The sequence below is a fragment of the Orbicella faveolata genome, unplaced genomic scaffold (genome assembly GCF_042242905.1).
Source record: "Orbicella faveolata isolate gen_17 unplaced genomic scaffold, um_ofav_v1 contig_35, whole genome shotgun sequence".
In the NCBI taxonomy this organism is placed as follows: domain Eukaryota; kingdom Metazoa; phylum Cnidaria; class Anthozoa; order Scleractinia; family Merulinidae; genus Orbicella; species Orbicella faveolata.
In genome coordinates, this window is record NW_028301564.1 from 25,137,688 (window position 1) to 25,157,500 (window position 19,813).

The window sequence follows — 19,813 nt, forward strand, 5'->3', positions numbered from 1 at the left end:
AACAGCACGCTCGGTTCTGTGCTTGTGTACCGGTTCACAAGAACCGATACAAAAGACCCAACAATGTTCAACGGCTAAACAAAGCCTCGTAAAGAAAGGAGTACAATGGTTATTTCCTCTGTGTACCGGTACACCAGGACACAACCCCACGCTCGACAATCAAAATTCTGACATGGCACCAAGGCTTTCTCCTTTGGTCTTGTTTTTCTTTGTGTCAAGTCTCAAGGCTGCTTTTCACAGCGCATAAGCACAAGCAACAGACGCGCTAAGATGTTGATAATTGGCACCTTTTGACGAGAAAAGTTTCAGAACAAAAAGAGCTTCTTGGCAGCACCACTGCGTCTACGTGTGTTGCTTATGCGCAAGTGAAAATCAGCCTTTTTATGGGAATTACCAGACAAAGGGATCTTAAAAAATTGCAATTTTCGAGCAGAAAAAACAAGGGAGTCATGTTAGCATTTTGATATTTCGAATGTGGGCTATTGTGTAATGTGTGCTATGCACGAATTACAATATTTAGAGAGGAAGCCACATCAGTCTCAACTAGTTTTAACGCGGGTCCTCTATCCTGGTCGAATTGGAATTTGAAGATGCTGGTTTTTGTGGAGGGAGGAAAACCGAAGAACCCGGAGAAAAGCCCTCGGAGCAAGTCAAGAACCAACAACAAACTCGACCCTTTACATGGGTAAAGAACGGCTTGCCTACTCGCTGACCTCTTCCTCACCAACACAAGTACAAGTGAAAGAATTTTACTAGTTATTTATTGTGTGGTTGCATATTTCGTCGTTGCTATTTCAATTGTAAGCCATCGAGAAACACTAATTGACAATTATTATCACTTAATAAAGAGCGCAATCCTACAATGGTTCCTTGAATATTGCCAAAATTATAAATTATATTTATACACTTCTCCAAGGAACATTTTGGCACTGATTTAATTTATCATTATGGGACTGCCGGGGAAAAAGTTCTCTGAGGCTTTTCAAATATGCATCTAAAACTTACGACATTCTGTACAAAAGTTCAATTCAGCGCTCGTGAGCGACTGAAAAAAAATAAAATTAGATCTCAATAAGTTAAGGGAATTTTAAGACGTGCCTGAAAGGTTACAATTACACAAACTTTGTGCTGGCTTATAATACATTAATATTAAAATACTCCCTTAAAACAAACTTTGTCAGTACCACGTTTTCAAGCTTTACAGTAAAATACACAGTTAAGTATTAATATAATACATCTCTTAAAATATCGTAACCTTTCTACACGAACAAACGTACGCATGTATTGTTCCAAATTGAATGTGAAAACAACGTTTTCAAAATAGATACATCGACTTTTGCATCTTCCACAATGGCATAAACGAAACTGTAAAATAATTTTAAACAAGCGTCAACAATTTGAAGTCAACAAACTATCTCCGCGTTTTCTTTACAGCCTGAAGCTGAACTCTGCAGCACAGATGTTCTTAAGGCAGTTTCAAAATTGATTCTTGACATCTTGTAAGCTTGCAAGCCAATAGTTACTTCAGAAGGTAGAATCAGTCAGACGCCGCCGATTATTCTCCACAATACAGTTATGAAACAGAGCAATTGCAGCGTGATGGCACGAAGAGATGGTGTTATGAATGAACCAGTACCACACATGTAACCCGTTTCCTGAAAAAGAAGGAAAAAAGGTAAAAAGTAAAAAACGCAAGAGCTTTAAAGTTGAATTTTATTCCTAGAAATTGCTTTGCGCAACATGGCCTGAAATTGACGTGTTTTGTGACGGCGCAACAATATCGCAACCAAAATTACTTAAGACATTCAGGCACTGTCCACACTACGCAGGAGGAATTTGAAAACGGTGGTTTTACTCTGAAAACGCCTCAAATGTTTTCCGTCCACACTACGCCGGAGGAATTTAAAAACGCAACAATCACCGGTCATTTTGGATTTGTGTTTGAGGAAAACTCGGTCAGGGAAATCACATGACGATCGTAGCCTCATCGTTTGCGAAAAGCTTTGTTTTCAAAATGTTTTCTGTCCACAAAAGAACGCAAAGCCGCCGTTTTCACTGAAATTCCCCCGGTTTGAAGAGCGTATTGGAAAAGCTCCGTTTTCGTGACGGATAAGTGTGGACGAAGACGGAAGGCCTAACCGGAGAAATAAAGCTCTGTTTTCAAATTCCTCCGGTTTCAAGAGCGTTTTGGAAAAGCTCCGTTTTCGTGACGGATTAGCGTGGACAGAAGGCCTACCCGGAGAAATAAAGCTCTGTTTTCAAATTCCTCCGGTTTCAAGAGTGTTTTAGAGAAGCTCCGTTTTCGTGACGGATAAGTGTGGACGGATGGCCTACCCAGAGAAATAAAGCTCTGTTTTCAAATTCCTCCGGTTTCAAGAGCGTTTTGGAAAAGCTCCGTTTTCGTGACGGATAAGTGTGGACGGAAGGCCTACCCAGAGAAATAAAGCTCTGTTTTCAAATTACACCGGCCTAGTGTGGAAGTTGTGGACGCGGCCTCAGGGTGCAAAGAATACCAATTTTCGGTGTAACTAGGATGTACAAGCCCAACGTCATCTACACTAGCGACCAAAAATGTCATCATCTCTTACAGTATTTGCGTAATTTGGGACTCGTGAAGAACGGAGTCCCGTTGCCCGACTTCAAAAACCACTAGCCTCGGGCTAAAAGAGTGGCACCTATTAGTTGAAGGCAAAAGCACTGTGTACGTACAGAATGTGTTGATACAAAGCATCTCTGAGGTCTTTTTCGGTAGCCAGGTTCCTTACAGGCGTTTTCCACGGTCCCTCTTTGAAGTGGTGATGTTAAGGAAAACACGCAAAGCAGAAGACCCCTTTTTGCTTCCACGTTTGTTGCTCCACTTCACTAGTTGTGATCCCACTCTTGAGAACGGTTTCTTCCTTTTTGTTAATCCCAATTCCCTCTACGAGACGCGCCTCTAGGGAATCATGGTATTCATCAAAACAACTACATCCAGTCCAAAATGATGAATACAACTACCACGATTCTCTGCAGGCGCATATCATAGAAGGAATAGACCATTTCAGAGTTGCTCTTTGCCTCTGTGTCAGAACGAGTCTGAGTGCGAAGATGTGTTTCCTCCTGCAGGTTCATTTTCAAGCAAAGCAAACTCATTTTCATACGAAACGTTTTGCACGAGGACTCGTTTTAAAACTGAGGCACAAGGTAACTTGGAAATGGCCTACTGTGGATTGCACCCATTTGTTGCAAAGGTAGGAAAAAGAAACCTTTTTTTTGTTTTCAGAGAACATTACGCGATGAAATAAAAGGGCAATTAAGACAAGACGGGCTGACCTGCCTGTAGCTTAGTATGGTTATTCTGACACGCGGTTACTAGATGTGAACTGATATTTATGTAACTGTAGTTAACGTGTTAAAACCGTCCCGTCCCCCACCCCGCCTATGGTCAAGGTATTCAGCAGGTGTGTTAAGGTTTATAAGGTTACAAATAAATCGTTTGTTAGTTGCCTAACTTGTATGTGTGTGATAAGGTTACAGAAAGAGTTGTTTCTTTATTAATCGTGCATTTCGATTAAAGGATATTTTCTCGGGGTTCGCCTGGAATTCCCATATCATTGATCGAATCAGAACATGGTCCACAGATGGCGTCTATCACTACCAGGTACAAATTACTGTCGGGCACACTGGCGACTACATGATGCCTATCACAGAGAACACAGTAAGACAATGTACGTTACCTCAAAACACAGTTAACAGCCCTCCACAATAATATCAACCTCACTTAAAAATAAAAATCGAAGACTCTCGGTTTAATCTCAGTTTACTCTCGGTCAGTGTGTACAGCCAAAGACTAGTGGGGTAAAGCCATTAAATTTCAGAAAGAAACATTTCAAATTGAACATAGCAAAGGTAAAAACCCCAACTGACAGGAGAAAAACCACTTGGCTATTTACCAACGAAGTCAAAGAGTTGAACTCGAGCCTATCGTGAAACAACACCAGCAAGTGGTCAGAGCGGCACTTTAACCTGCGACCTTTGGATTTTAAGTCCAGGGCCCTGACCAGTAAGCCACGCTGACTTTATTTAGCAGTTTGCCCTTACCTTGGGCAGTCTTCACAAGTTGTTGTTCCTGCGGAGCAAAATATCAAGTGAGGTGTTGAACTTGCACAAGACAAAGAAAAATCTCCAACAAGACACACGACTGGATGTTAAATATCACGTGATCCCTTCTTTGGTCACATGATTTGTTAAATTTTGTACCCAGATCCCACTCTGTTTGACGCTTGGCCGTGGAAGGTATGGGTTCGAGAATATTATGATTTGTCACACCATTTCGTGTTGAACATAAAATGTCACATACCATTCTGCAATATGTCGCCCGTGGTGGAATAATACGTCGTCACATTGCGAATGCAGCTTATATTCTTTGGGGCATCATCAGTAGCTTCTGTAAGTAAAGATAGTTCATAGAGCCGTTTTCAATTGAGTGTTGTAAAACCAAAACCAAAGTTATCACCCTAGCCAATCAAAAAGGACATAGACAATATAGTGAACCAATCAAAATTCGTAGTAAATACGTGAAGCTGGTGTGAAGCGCGAGAAAACTTGCGCGAGCGAGTAGCGATTGGTTTTGATTTAATGCTGATTGGATGAAAAAGTGGCACGAGTTTTTTCATGTAGCGTAGTTATATAACGCCAGTTACTTTTCGACACTCGAATAAAGACCACTCTATAGCTTGGTTTGTTAACGAGATGGTGCCAAACAAGAAGCATGGAAAGACGTTACTTTCTTACCTGTGCTTGCTCCAGTCTCGGAGAAAAACCAGCTGCAAAATGAAAACATCACGTGAGAACTTAGCTACAACACTAGACAAATCTAGTTGAGACCAATTGATAAAATTTCTTCATTTTCCTGTTGTACTGACTGAATTCCAAAACGCCTCTTTCAATGTTGTTTTGGATAACGAGGCCCTACTGGGGGTTTCCGGGATGCGGGATATTTAGGCAAAAATTTACGGGATACAGGGTGTTTTTTTTTTTTGCGCCAGGGGGGGGGGGGGGGGGAGGGGGAAGGGGAAAATTAAAAGAATGTGGAATAATTACATCATACAAAATTTGATTTCGAAAATCGTTGATTTTTGCAATTGGAATTAACGGGGTAAGGGATATTTAGGCAAAAATTACCGGGGGTGTGAGACACTCAACCCCTACCCCTTCCCCTGGTATTCAGACCAAAACAACATTGATTGGGTGTTGGGTGGAGGACTTTGATGTGGTTTGATTACATCGTGGTACCGTGCGTAATTAAAACATTGATGAAACTGTCTCAACAGTATTGTCCAGGGTTGTAGCTTAAATTTCAAGGTGCATTATTGCTAAAGTGTATGCAAATAGTGTGTATCACGAAAACATGAATTTCAATTATGGGCATTTCAGTAAATGATTTGGTCTGTAAATTATTCTGTGCACTGTCACATAATAAAACAGTTCCTGACAACGTTCAAATCACATTCACGTTCAAAATGGAACCACATGATTGAGTAACGTTTCCAAAACGGGAACATCATCGAACCAACCTGTAGAAATTGAAATACAGCAAAGACCTGAAATGTAAATATGGAAAAACTAATTAGTTAAGACAACCACAAAGTAGAAAAAGAAACGAGAGTACTTGATCTCAAGGAAGTGTAGATGGGGACGCGAGTATTTATCACAAACCAAGAAAAATAGCATGCACGGAAAAAGTTCATTGTTGTTTCCTAATTGTCTTCCAGGGCGGAACAAAATCTAGCTGAATTAAAAGAGTTAAAAGGTAGTTGGAGCCTGTTTCTACAACATCTAGTAATACACACGTACAACTGCACAAAAACGATAAACGACTGTGTTTGACACTAGGGGGGTGGGGGGGGGGGCGTACACTCTTATATGGGCCATATAGGTATGTGCGGCCCCAAAGGGTATGGTTTTTCAGTCGTTTTGGTCATAAATAGGGTATCGATTTTGGCCATTTTGTTCTTGAATAGGGTATGGTTTTAACACTCTAGTCTTGAATTGGGTATGTTTCCTAGAAGAAGCTACTTTTTCGTCATTATCAATAAGAACGTCAACAAAAGCCCTTCATAACTTATGTTTAGGGCAACTGCGCCAACCGCAACGGTCTTAAATAGGGTATCGAATTTTTGGCCAGGCCATAAACAGGGCAGGGAAAATCGCAGATTTTGGTCATAAATAGGGTAAGGGTTTTAGGAAGTGGGTTGCACACCCCCACCCAACTTTTCTGGGAGTACCCCCGCGGGGTTTGACACCAAAAACTTGCTGCTATTCTGAAGTTTGTATTATTAAAGGAGCTCAGTCACGGTTTGCGCATATTGAAAAGTTTAGCCTCAATTTTTCAAATTCGTCGTTTGGAATCCGTGTCAATCTTCTCCATCCTTAGCCATCCTTCTTCCTTTATGGTTTATCAGTATCTCTTTGGTGTTTTTCTATCTTATTAAACTGTTATTTTCAGGTTTCCTACCATTTAAAGGTAATTTTGAATGTGGCCAAAATAACTCAAAATAGCGTGACTGAGCTCCTTTAAGCTTAGATAGAACATGTCTCTGAGGTCTGGCGAGCACACAACAAAAAACACAGACTTCGCTACAGCACATACCACACAGCTTTGGTTGTCCACCACTCAGCGTAGGCAGAGAGAGAGAAAAGAGGCTGAAACGATTAAGAGGAAAATGCAAGGATTTTTTCATTTACAATGTTACTAACTGTGACAAAACAAAAAGTTGGTGAGTACAACGACGAAATAACATTCACAAAACGAGGACATCGCTGATAAAGTAATGATGAATCGATCAGCCAACCAAAAAAGTAAATAAATCAACCCATCGACAAAGATGAGTAAAGATTTCCTTAAAGATATAATTCAAATTGCAATAAAACTTGCGAACTTAATACTGGGAAAGACCCTTGACTCAAACCAAGATTAAAAGTTGATCCAGGTTTAAATTTATCTTGTACTAAAGTGCTTTCTCTGCTAGCGATTTCACGTTGGCTAAAGTATATGGATCAAAAGTCAGGCGTATATTGTATTAGCCTAATAGTGCCTTGAACAATCCGGCCGTTTTGTTTAGACCAAAACACATTGTAAATCGATTTTAGGGACGAAACGAAACAAATTGCTTTTGGTTATCAGTTCTGAAGTTTTTAGTTTCGCTTCAAGAGTCATCGTTAAGATTAAGAATAATAATAATAATCCAACCTTGAGTAAAAATGACGTTCCTCCACTGTTAACGCCGCCTTTCTCTTGACAAACGGATTGGAAATCCGTTATTTCAACCCTGTTAAAAAGAGTCTGATTAATACATAAGCGAACGAAATCTCTGATAAATGTCATAGCCACGTGATTTTGCTCTCTGGGATTGCGTAGAGACAAGCCAAGCGCAGGGGAAAACGGACGAAGATATGACTGTAACCATTAACTCATAGACTGAAGTAGAGGTTTTACTTCTTTTAGAGCCGAAACTCTCCTGACAGACACCTCCATATCTTCGACAGTTCAGCTTGTTCCAGAGAAACCAAAATTATATAATTTTCGCCACAGTGACTTCACTCAGCTCTGCGCATTTGGTATACGTATTTCAATACGGTCGGACCTTTTTTTTTAACATGTTTAAAGAGGTCCGACTGAACGTTATAACTCAAGACGAGATAACAATGCAAGGAAGTTGACTGTGCTATAACATTTTTTTCGCACTCGCACGGAAACTTTGAAGCGTACTGCTAACCATTACCAAAAATCTATTATTCATAATCTCATAAAAAAGCATGGCTGCATGAGAAACATCCTGCGAATATACAGTACCAATTATAGAATGGTTTTAAATCTATTTTCGTAACGGTGACACCACAACGAAAGCAATTGCATAGCTTCATATAACGCCCTGAGCGAAGCAGAGAGAAATACACATGACTAGGTCACGCTTGATTTAGGTTTTGCGTCTGACTGTTAGTGTGGTACCATAATACAAAACCAAAGCAATTCTGAATTACTTTCGACACTCAATCGAAAGCCTCTTTATACACGCTACAACCGAAACGAAGATGCAATTTTCCAACTTGCAATACTTGTTGTGAACTCACTTGTTATAGACTCCAGTGGTACTGTTTTCATCAGATCGGATCAACTGTTGCATTACACGAGCATCAACTCGACCAAAGAACTTACCGGCCGACTGAAAAAAATCAAACGAAGACACAAAGGTGAAGCTGATATGGAAACTGCTCGTCTCTAACCAACGACAGAACTCTTGACGAAAGAAACGCTTTCATATCCCTTCTCCGTATATTTTGTTATTTCTGCCCCCGTTTCCATCTCTGTGTAAAACTGATGTCGTCATCAAACGTTCGCACTTTTCCGACTTTCAGTTTTACAAACGGATAACCTGTGATCAAGCATTCCTTATTTTTTTAGGTGAACAGAGGAAAGAGATCTTTTCTCCTTCCCCCGTTCGCCGAAAAAAGGACGCTTAATCGCAGGTTAGAAACCGAATATACCGAGATAGTGTCACTTCAGAGGTTCTCCAAAGTTATTATCTTGACAATATCTAGAACTCTGGTTTGATAGTATTATTTGTACGGAGTAAGGTTTGGTTGACTCACATTGCCATCATTTCCTGCCACAACAAAGCCATTTTCATCCAGAAGGTAACAGTAGTAACCCTCAAGCTGTGAAAAAATAAATAATAAAACCGCCATCAGTCATTACATGACAAAAGCGATAAAGTCAGACCTTCCGTAATGGGACTGTACTAGGTACTTCATGTAATAAGTGTTCCCTTTTCACTGGAGGTCACAAACATACAGCGTTCGCGGCTCGGTCCACAATTGCAAACAAAAAAGTAAATGACTGGACCAGTCTTTTCCCAATGGGGAGCTCATGCTAGTTCAATAACATAAACGGTCGATGTCATTTTTAACGGTCGATGCCATCATTGGTAACTACGCCTTTCAGAATGGACGATGCCATATTTGCTTTAGTTCGGGCCTGGACAAGGTAGAAACTGGTTATAGTTTGTTGATGGAGGAAAACGCACTCACCAAATGCTTAACTGTTCATATTCACACTGGTTTGCTTGCGGTTTGCTTCCATTTGATGGTTGGGGCAACTCTATCATTAATATTTAAGAAAGTCGCGTTTTATAATTACATTTTGCAGCGATTTGGCGGAGCAACCTAGTAGTGTAGTGGTATAAGAGGGATGTTAGGAAACAGAGGTTCCGGGTTCGATACTGGGTGGTTACTTACAAATTTTCTTTTTTCTTTAATTTAGTAGAGAAAAATTTAGATTCGTTGATAGTTAAAAGTGTCGAAGTGTCGTGGAAATGGCATCGACCGTTTACGAAACGCACAACTGCGTAACCGTGCTTGCGTAATTTGCCTGCTGCTTCAGTAATGTAACGGCGCCTTTTAATACTACAGGTTGCTTGTGTGTGACTGGAACTGTTGTTCAAGAGTTCTGATGGACGTAGAGGGTATCCCCATACTGGGAAAAATGTATCTAGTAGTTTGAAGCTCAAACGAGTGAGCAATTGTATACTTGGTTAGTATGATTGTCACTGGTTGTACGTGTAAACATTAAGACGGATTTTAAGACAATATGAAGGGAAGCCCAGCCAGTGCTGGTGTAACTGCAGGCAAGTACAAAATACTCCATGATTATCAACTCTTTCTATACCGGTGCAAATTGGTTATCCAAGCAGAATGGACAAACGTTTTGTCTTACCATGTTTTTTCCAGTCCTGTCGCAGTTTAAGTCACATTGTGGTCCGGTTTGCGTTGAATTGCACTGGTGAGAAGAAACATCACGCTGTTAAAGGAGCTAGGTCACAGTTTACGCATCTTGTAAACTTAAGCCTAAAGTTTCACGTTTGTAATCTATGATAATCTTCTCCATCCTTCACCATCCTTGTTTCTTTACCTTTATTATTATCTCTCTGGTGTTCTTGTATCCTAATAATCTAGAATTTTCAAATTTCCTTCATCTTTGTACCTGGCCAAAATAACTCAAAATACCGTGACTGAGCTCAGTTAATGACTTGGGTGGCGCTAACTAGCTAAATCCAATCTACTTAAAAAAGATATCTTTAGCACATTCAACATTTTCAACATCAAAAGCATCTACATCTTTACAATCCATCAAATATTTTCGCTCACACGCTATTGGTCTAAACGCGTCACGTTACCGAATATTCTCCGGCTAAAACTACTGAATATCCGAGTGATGTTCCCCACTTTTCAGATCCGCGCGTTGCGAAAACTATTCGAAGGATCAAACACAACAGCCCTAATTTGACTTCAAAAAATATGTTTGGATATTTGTCCTCAGACATTATCTGTTCCTCAAAGCTCGCAGTTTTGCTCGAGCTTCGCTCTCGGAAAACTGTCCGCTTCTCGGAACAAACAATGTCCGCGGACAAATATCCCAACATATTTCCGAGCCAAATGGAGGATATTGCTATGTATTGGCCACGGCGACTTTTCTCGATTGAAGTGCCCAACAAATAACGTAATCGTTTGCTATGAGCGATAGTCATCTCAGCTCGTAATCTGTTATCTACCATGTCAAAACACCTTATGTTGCAGATATATTTCACGACTAAATTAAAATAGCAACCACTAAGAGGCTGTGAACAAAGTTTCTCAATAAAAAAGCACCTTTTGCACTTTGCTACATTTTCCAAAATATTCCGGAAATAGCAGAAAAAAAATATCGCGTATCGCAAGGAAAATCATGTTACTACACCTTAGTTTTCTTTACAAAGTGCTCGTTGACAAAGGAATCCATATCCATTTCGTATCCCAGAACTGCAAAGTTGAAAGCAAAATCAAGCATTCTTTGCATTACAACATTTTAGCTGACAGCGGCAATTTTAAGAAAGAACTTCGCGATGTTAGCACATTAAACGAAGAGAAGGGTAACTTATATCTCAGCTTCCAGAACTGCCTAATAACAGCTCAGTTATGCAAGGTAATAATTAACCCCTCAAAAAATGGCAAACGGCTTGCAACATTTACCCAGAGCTGGAAATGCTTGCAAATTTGGAAAAGGAGATCAGTTACTTGGGTTATGAAGCACACGTGCTTTATTTTTGAATAACATAACGCCGACCAAAGGTATCTGCAATCAGATATCTACAAACCCTTCTAAATAAAACCTAAAGTAGTTCAAATAAAACTTTCAGAAGAAAGCTCATATGCTACATTCACATATGCTGCTAACCTGCCGCACGGTTCTGGCCACGAAAAATTCTTTTATAAGCAAACACAGATGAAGTGTTACCCTCGGATTTTGCTGCAAGATAAAGATAATTGTAAACATTTAGTGTCCTAAGATGAAACGATTAACAGCCCTGTGAGGAGGATCGATTTCCGCCGCTCACTCGAGTCCAGTCTACATTCCTCCCCGACTGAGTCTGGAGAAGGAGCGCGCGCTCATTTCTCAAACAGCGGCTGGTAATCGAGCCTAAGTGAGAGTGAATGTATAGAAACGTACCTGCGAGATAAGGAGTTGTATAAATAATGGACGTATCAGGCGTCTGAGACCCTAAGACTCGTCTAAAGAAGTTGCTTTGGGAAGTGACACCCAGCTTGTCCTGCGATTCACTAAAATATAACAAACATAAAGACAGAAATAAGAAAAGGTTGACACCATCACAGTTAATGGAGGGGAATGGTTACGAAGCCCGGCAAGTGTCAAAGTCCGAGCAAACAAAGATACCAAGATTTATGTTGGAAGGTACACGACCGTGCACAATCTTTTGTTTTGCACTCATTAACTATGGATGAATTACGTAACCAAAACGTTTCTGATATGAAGTATATATGAAATAATTCATATTTGAACTGCGGTTGTAGATGAAAGTGAAGAATGATCATCGCAGTAAATTTTCCAATTTAAGCAATTGGAAAGAAGAAGCCTGAAAAAAAATCAGGGCTTCAACGGGATTCGAACCCGTGACCTCCGCGATACCGGTGCGATGCTCTACCAACTGAGCTATGAAGCCACACATTGAGAACGAGGTGTGGCTTCATAGTTCAGTTGGTAGAGCATCGCACGGTATCGCGGAGGTCACGGGTTCGAATCCCGTTGAAGCCCTGATTTTTTTCAGGCTTCTTCTTTCCAATTGCTTAAATTGGAAAATTTACTGCGATGATCATTCTTCACTTTCAAAACGTTTCTATTGGTTAGTTCCTCAGTAGGAAGTAAACAATAATTGTGTTCGGTGCACGGTCAAGACTTGAAAAAGAACTTTATCGGATTTCATAACCATTTCCCTCGATTAACTTTGACACCATAAAAGAAAATTCGTGGTTGTTCTCAAACCTTTTCTACACTGTTCCTTTGCGATCTGTTAATGCTTAGTTCAAGCACGAGCAGACAGCATTGATGATTCATAAATGTTTTGTTTTGATTTTCATAAATTACAGTAAAGTTAGATTTCCACCGACCTGTGAGTGCGAGTCAATCCCCAGTAGGTCCGCACAAACACTTCCTTTATACCTGTCCTGTAATGAGCATGAATAGACCAACGTTATGTGGTAGCTACGAGAGCAGGTAAGATAAACCAATTCCTGAGCTGTGATTGGCTACCCGTGCGGTTATGTTGGAGCAATCTCGCCCGCTCGAGATTACCCGTTGTGTCCCGCAACAGAATGGTGTTCTTCGTGTCATAAAATAAATTCTTTATCGACCACGATTGTTCAGTCAAGATGGCTCGATCTTGGCGTCGTTGTTTTTGCGAGTTTGTGGATCTCCAACACCGTCGGTCCATAGACAACTACAGGACTTATGCAATATCCGGACTGTCCTGCTACATCTTGATCTCACGCTTGGTCCGGCAATAACCCATATATCTTGGCAGTGTTCAATTAGTATTTGAAGGATTGTTTTACACTAAAGGCTTAAAAGCCCAAGTGCAAACCAACCCTTTAATACTGATGGAGAGCGGCAGGTACGATATAAGCAAGTAACTATTACATCACTCTGTAGTTATGTTCCATATCTTAAATTTTAAACATTTTCAACTTACATTGGTTTATTCTTCCAAACAGCTGGCATCGCAGATGTCGCATTGACGTCTACTAGAAGACCAGCTAGTAAATCTACATTTTTACCTACAGCCAGATACAATACGCAGTAAATAATACGTACTCAAAACGGAGGCAAAATGCCTTAGATTATTGTAAACATATGTTAACCGAAACCTTTTTACTCCAAGAGTTCAACATGTGATGTGTCTTAAAATTGTGAGTCTGTGGATCAGACGAAACTCTAGCATGAAGCCATTTGAGTATTTGCTTGATGCGCCCGTGGCTAGTTTAAAAACCTATGGTGATAGGGCATACTCCATTGCTGCTCCAAAATTGTGGTCATAATTACCATTGGACATCAGGCTTTCATCGTCAGTTACTGTATTTAAAACTAAGCTTAAGACATATCTGTTTACGAATTCGTTTGATTTATAGTTTTTTATTATTAGCCTGAATTGTATTAAATCATGTGGTTTTTCAAGTTAAATCAATTGTTAAGTGCTACGGACAATTAGTGGAGTATGGCGCAATATAAATGCATATATTTATTATCTATAAAAGTTGATATCTTTCAGCAGCAGGTTCCTGTGGTATTCGCCATAACAATGTCCAGGATAGTCCTACGTAAAGTCTGTGGATGACATCCTGGTGTGAGACCACTCAAATAAAAGCTACAGAGCAGCACTTTCACGTGGAGAAGAAGTTGGGGATTCGTTTTCAATTTTGAGATTATTCACCCTTGATAGAGAAAGTGGTATACTATACATTTCATCGCGTTTGCTTACAAAATGTAGTGTCTCCAGTCTTGGTTTCATTGATCAGTTGCTCCAATGGGCTTGTTTCAGCAAATACTACATTCCTGCAATACGGCCTGGAAAAAGGAAAAGCACTTATTATCAAATAAATGATAATGAAAATCAAGTGAAAAAGCAATGGGTTACCTACTACTTTAAGTGTAAGAATAACTAGACTTTGAAGAGTGTCACCAGCCCGTGGAGGGCTCCCATGTAAAAAGGACGGGGGTGCTCGTCGGAAATTTTGAAAAGAACCCCCAATAGGTACCAAGATCCTGTTTTGTGGACGCGCCTTGAAACTTTTTTCACCCCTGAGAGGAACCAATTCTTAAACAACACATTATTTCCTGTCATATTTTCACGGCTCAATACCCTAAAAGCTACCGCAAAAGAATCCCCCACCCACCCACCCAGGGGCACGAAGATCACACCCTTATAAAGTTTCATTTTGGATGTTTACACTTCACTGTATTCACCAATTTTTGCATGCATCCAGCAGTTTAAACTCAACTGGTGTGAATATGTCAAAGACAACTTTACACTTACCACTTCTCAATGTTTATGTTATTACCGCTCTCTTTTGACAATCGGTCATGAAGCTCAGCTAGGAAAAAAAAAACAGGTTCAAAATAAATAACTTGTGACTGAAACATCCGCCTTCACATGGCCATTGAAAGCTATTGAAGGGCACAGTGTTCGTTTTACAATATGGCTGTCTCCTCATGTACATCAGTTTGTCAGCTAATTAAGATGGAATTGTTGTACTGCCCCAGCTGATATTTATTTTTACTTTTTACTCCCAAAACTGGCAAATTATACTTGGCGTGCGGCCTCGTCAAATTGTAGGTCAGACGTTGTCCATCCAATAGTTTTCATAATGGACATTAATTTAATTCTTCGACACATTCTTTATATTGTCCATGGAAGTAAGGTCTCAGATCTCAGTAACTTTTCAAATGGTTGGGCTTAAACAGTACCCTGACCTTCCAACAGATTATCACAGACACTGCACAGCACATGGAAGTAGCTTACGTGAACGGTTTGGAATTAAGTACAAAAGACGTCCAAGACTTATAAACGAGTGTCTGGAGAAGGGCTTGCAGAAACGTACAGCTTAACAGTTCACTCACCAATCACCTGGTCATCTGTGTATTCTGCCAACTTATACTTGTATCCCAGTTGAGGAGTTGCTATCGCAAGACTTGGCAAAGGAAACAAAAACATTACAAGGGGTGTAGACTCATCAGGACAGAGCTACGCATCGGACATTTCGCAAATGTTGGCAATAAATTTTGAGTTCTGCTAGTTCTGCTTAAACGCGAGGCTTATGCACTCCATGAGCTACACCAAGATAACATCAGACGTTAACGCAAACTCTTGTCGGCAATACGTGTACACACTGTAAGTGAGCAAAATAAAGTTTACAAAAGAAATGTGTTGCTAATCTGCTGATAGAGAAAAACTAATGCATTCTCCGATGCAACAGGTTGTTTCAAGTGTTTCACCTTGAAACCTGGTGCAAAATGGTTGCTTCCTTCAAACCCCGCAATGCTACCAGGCATTCTTTGCATATGTTGCTTGTTAAAATGATTTCATGGGAAGAAAACACGCTCCAATTTACTCCTATACCTATTACGCGTTCATTCACATCACACCAGTGTAAACTGCCTACATAACATTATTTACCACATTCAGGTTACCTAAAGGACGTTCCTTCCACACCACCAAAGTAGTACTGCATGAGGCGTTTGGCCACTCGCAGCTGGAAACAAAGAGATTACGTTTCCTAAAGTCAACACAAAATCTGCTGCCAAACTACCGCTAACATTACAACGCTGACACTGCTAATGTGAAACAGGAATGAAATATTAGGATTCTCGCCGAGCAACCGAAGGAAATACGTTCCTACAAAATATTGGCCTGTCAGTGTGTAGGCTAATAGAAAAAAACCAAATGTAAGATTCGGTATGAGTCACTAAGTTGTTGATAAATAGCTTTGAATGTGGAGGATGCTATTTTAGCATAAGCTTCAGTTTTACATTACAGCTGAAATTATTACATCACTGATTTCACATACCTCGTCAAAAGACAAATCGTAGACTACAAATGTCTTGTTGCTCGGGCTGTTGCTTGGAGGCGGTTCAGCAGTTATTGGGACTGTGTCAATCATGGCTTTTCTAAGCTACAAAGCACCAAAGTAAATTTATTCAACATATGAAATTAAGATGTTCATGTTTTATGTTTGGACCCATGAGCTCTCTTTTGGGCAATGATTTCTTTCAACTTGGTAGCAAGAGAGCATAATCCCGGCTTTCAGATTGTACTGAAAAAGGCAAAATAAATCGTGAATGAGCAACCTAAACCACGAGATGAGTTTCGAAATATCTTGTCCCCTGACTGATTTTCGTGCAGATCATTTAATGTTGATCACAACAATTATACCAATCCATGAATTGGACCAACGCATGAGTACGGATTTCCTTTTTGACTGATTAAATACAGCATTAACCTCAGAGCTCCTCAGTAAATTATGTAGAACATGAATGCCTCTGAGGAAGATTACATACTAGCACTACTGATGCTACGAACGATTGCTTCGCACAACACAGGACGTAGTTTCAGAAAACAAATGTTGAGTTGAAGTTGGCAGAAAACAGTGAATTGCACAGGTTCATGTGGTGTCCTCTTGGTTAATCTGAAGACATAAAGTGAAAAGAGATGGCAAAAGCCACCGAGGCACAGGATCATTTTTTACTGACATTGTACCTCAAGAACTTTTAAGTCGTTTTCGGATGTTTCCACGTCTTCTAGATCAACCCCCGGAGGGTCTATCAAGTAGCCATACTGCAAAACAACACAAAATAGATCAACAGTGAAAAGTAACCACCTCACCACAATGTCTTTTTGTGAGGTAAATATATGACTGCATTTTAAGTACACCGACCAAAACCTTTTCAGGTAGAAATCCAGGATTTTCCCGCATACCGGTATTTGTAACGATTAAACTTTCTCCAAACGCGCGTTTTCTGTGTGAAAAGTCAAGAGGCGATAGCAGGTAGAGGCAAGTAGCCTGATTGTTTTAATGCCAGACATTTGATGTCGCGCGTAAAAATGCACGTAAATGATGGGCTTGTCCTGAGTTTAAATACTCACCACAGTTTTTAATCGTGGATGAGATATTATCATGCCATTGTTGTTCACTGCAAACACATACCCACTGGCTCCTATCTGAAAAAATAATGATTACAAGGCGTAACCAGGCATCCAATAAATTGACGACGAGTTTTGAAACAGACATGTGACGATTACACTGGAAGTAATTTCACCAAATTTACGAATTTAAAGACAAAAGGATTGTCTGCCCCAACAAATTATCCACAGTTAGTCGTTTGTCAAGAGGTGTAAGAAGATTCAAGCAAGCAGTTCATCTGCACGGTCGGTCGGTCTGTTTTCACGCGTTGATACACAAACGTATTACCACACGATGTAAAGTAAAGTAAAGTAAAGTAAAATAAAACTTCATTTAGCCAGGGTGGTCCATTCAGCATCATGGCAGGTAACCAAAGGAGCCAGGGCTGGTAATAAATATGTACATTTTAAACTTGCCCAAGTTTGATTCAGACGGATGATCCGACTCCACTGTAAATGTGGACAAATTTTCCAAAAATGACATCGTTATCACAAATAGGTTAAGTCACATTAAACTAACCAGTGGTTGTAAGATGAACTCTTTAAGGTAGTTCAGAGGAACATCTGTACCCATGACTCCCAGAAAATGATCTTTGTATTTCTCTTCATCTTGCATTCCATCTTTTGACTGACTCACAATAAGCAGACATGAAAAACAAAAATCCTTTTTCAACAAAGAAGACATGTGACAAAACGTTATAGTGGCAATTGTTAAAAACTGAATCATTGGATAATTCATTTCAAGAGTTTCCATTGGCTAAGCCATCATGGTATATGAGCCATCATACCACGCTCTACATATATAGTAAGCATGCACGTAATCTTTGGGGCGTTTTTATTTTTATATTATTCTTGACTAGCTTTCCGTATTTTAAGGGCGTTTGTATTAAAACAATTATTCCAATCACGCTTGTTAGATATGAGATGGTTATAGCTATCTAACATCTGATATCCAACGCACATTCGTGGAGTAATTGTTAATTGTGGTTTTAGCCTTTAGCACAGAAGCCTCTGGAAACTTTTTATGTCAATTACGTTATGGCATTAGAGGTCAAAACTATATCACTTTTAGTTTATACATAAGAAGTGTTGTCCAATGCGACTCAAACCTGGATAAACCTTTCAATACAGTGGAAGGTTGCAGGTGTATTTCAGGGACCAAAGAAATTGAAAACAGCTTGTAAGTGGTCAACACATCATTTTTTCAGAGTCAGTAGATTTAATTTCGCACAAAATTCGGCATTGCAAAGTTTGGCAGCTGCACCTTACTAGTAATGACGTTTAACTTTTGACAGTCTACACAAAAGCGTGTGGTCTCATTCTTTCTCCTAACTAAGATAGTCAGTACAGCTGAATAACTGGTAGATCAATATATCAAACTATTGTGCAACCTTTCCCGGTCTACCCGGCTACACAAGAACGTACATCTTTCCCTCCTATGCTCCCAGGCGGCTAAAAAAGGTCCAGGGTCAAGTCCAGGGTACAAAGAAAATGTCCAATAGTCCAATAACTAGCCAATCAAAGGTTACTCACCGAGCAATCAGATGGGTCCTTTATGCGGTGGAAAACTGGCAGAGTCCCTGTAACCATCATACCAAGTCCCTGTGAAACACCATCAAATGAATGTGATCATCACTGTAAAAACCTCTATGCACTTCTGACACACAGGCTGTTACTTACTCGTATACAACTAGAGTTTATAACTGCACATGCTTGGGCATTTTACTGACCAAACTACAAAATTCATGGTAACATCACTGTGAGATATTCTGAAATATTGTCAGATACCAAAATGAAAAAGCAATTATTATAAATTTAGAACCTAATTATGCCCAAGAAGTGATACTTTTCGCAGAACTCAACTCCCTTAATAGTTAACACCTTTCAAACTAATCTAATCATCAGGGCATGGGGCAGGTATCTAGTCAAAGAAAACATGTTTAATGGCGAAGTTGTGGATTGAACAGGATTAAAAGGGTTACAAGTCGTAGAATGATTATGAATTCATAAACTTGGAAGGCTACGAAGGTGCTGCTTACCAAAGCATCTAAATAAACACTTGTCCATACTGTGTGGTCAGTTGCATTCTCTTTAGGAGCCATTGCCATTGGTCGAGTCAACACACGAATGTAGTTCTAAGATAAAGAATCCTATGAGAAACAGTGCTCAAGACTGGTATCTAACTGCTTCACTGCAGTGCGCAAGGCCTGGAGTATACATGCTGTTATCAGGAGAATAAGCTGTATGGGAAAATTTTAGTCAGACTCCCACATAGCCAATGTCAAACATTTGCGCCAGGTCAAAACAGCTCATTTCGTAGAGGTCTATGAAGTTATAGTTACAAAATTACTCCATGCTAATGGGCCTATGCATACATGCTTAAAGATACACAATGCAAATGGCTTTAAATGAATTTAACATTTTCGTCAGGTAGATGAGCTACATAGGAAATTTTGCTCCACATCCTGAAGTTTAGAACAATGCTAAACATTTCCATCAGGACAAACTAACCTAATAGAAAACTTGTCTTAATGAAAAGTAAACCCCCCCCCCCCCTGAAGGTTCTTGAGAGTCAGTAATGGAATGGCAATCTCCAGAATCTTCATTATTTACATTAATAAATCAAAATCTAACCACTTTACCTTACTAACTTCACGGACAGCTCCAACACTTTGAATGCGTGAAAAGTAACCTGATCATTGAAAGATATAAACACAAAGTTGTATTTTTTTAAGATATAGCTTTCTTCAAGCAGATCATACATTTTG

General features: G+C 39.8%; 1 protein-coding gene across 2 annotated transcripts in view; it reads right to left on the reverse strand.

Moving 5' to 3' along the window:
- Positions 1-744: 744 nt before the first annotated feature.
- LOC110063175 (voltage-dependent calcium channel subunit alpha-2/delta-2-like) overlaps positions 745-19,813 on the reverse strand; it is a 40,072-nt gene continuing 21,003 nt past the window's right edge. The window contains exons 14-41 of one of the 2 annotated variants that reach the window (XM_089273822.1): positions 19,688-19,737; positions 19,085-19,180; positions 18,579-18,647; positions 17,566-17,673; positions 17,010-17,084; positions 16,623-16,700; positions 15,934-16,038; positions 15,557-15,618; positions 14,987-15,057; positions 14,403-14,460; positions 13,848-13,933; positions 13,062-13,146; positions 12,481-12,537; positions 11,525-11,634; positions 11,252-11,323; positions 10,775-10,836; positions 9,755-9,817; positions 8,632-8,697; positions 8,113-8,204; positions 7,232-7,310; positions 6,632-6,684; positions 5,556-5,582; positions 4,774-4,805; positions 4,340-4,426; positions 4,081-4,108; positions 3,562-3,680; positions 2,710-2,792; positions 745-1,655 (exon numbers count right to left, since the gene is read on the reverse strand). In XM_089273822.1, coding sequence (XP_089129948.1) covers positions 1,542-1,655; positions 2,710-2,792; positions 3,562-3,680; positions 4,081-4,108; positions 4,340-4,426; positions 4,774-4,805; positions 5,556-5,582; positions 6,632-6,684; positions 7,232-7,310; positions 8,113-8,204; positions 8,632-8,697; positions 9,755-9,817; positions 10,775-10,836; positions 11,252-11,323; positions 11,525-11,634; positions 12,481-12,537; positions 13,062-13,146; positions 13,848-13,933; positions 14,403-14,460; positions 14,987-15,057; positions 15,557-15,618; positions 15,934-16,038; positions 16,623-16,700; positions 17,010-17,084; positions 17,566-17,673; positions 18,579-18,647; positions 19,085-19,180; positions 19,688-19,737 — 2,087 coding nt within the window. In that variant the 3' untranslated portion in view covers positions 745-1,541. Of the gene's footprint in view, positions 1,656-2,709; positions 2,793-3,561; positions 3,687-4,080; positions 4,109-4,339; positions 4,427-4,773; positions 4,806-5,555; positions 5,583-6,631; positions 6,685-7,231; positions 7,311-8,112; positions 8,205-8,631; positions 8,698-9,754; positions 9,818-10,774; positions 10,837-11,251; positions 11,324-11,524; positions 11,635-12,480; positions 12,538-13,061; positions 13,147-13,847; positions 13,934-14,402; positions 14,461-14,986; positions 15,058-15,556; positions 15,619-15,933; positions 16,039-16,622; positions 16,701-17,009; positions 17,085-17,565; positions 17,674-18,578; positions 18,648-19,084; positions 19,181-19,687; positions 19,738-19,813 lie in introns of both variants that reach the window. The other variant, XM_089273821.1, reaches the window with a different exon arrangement.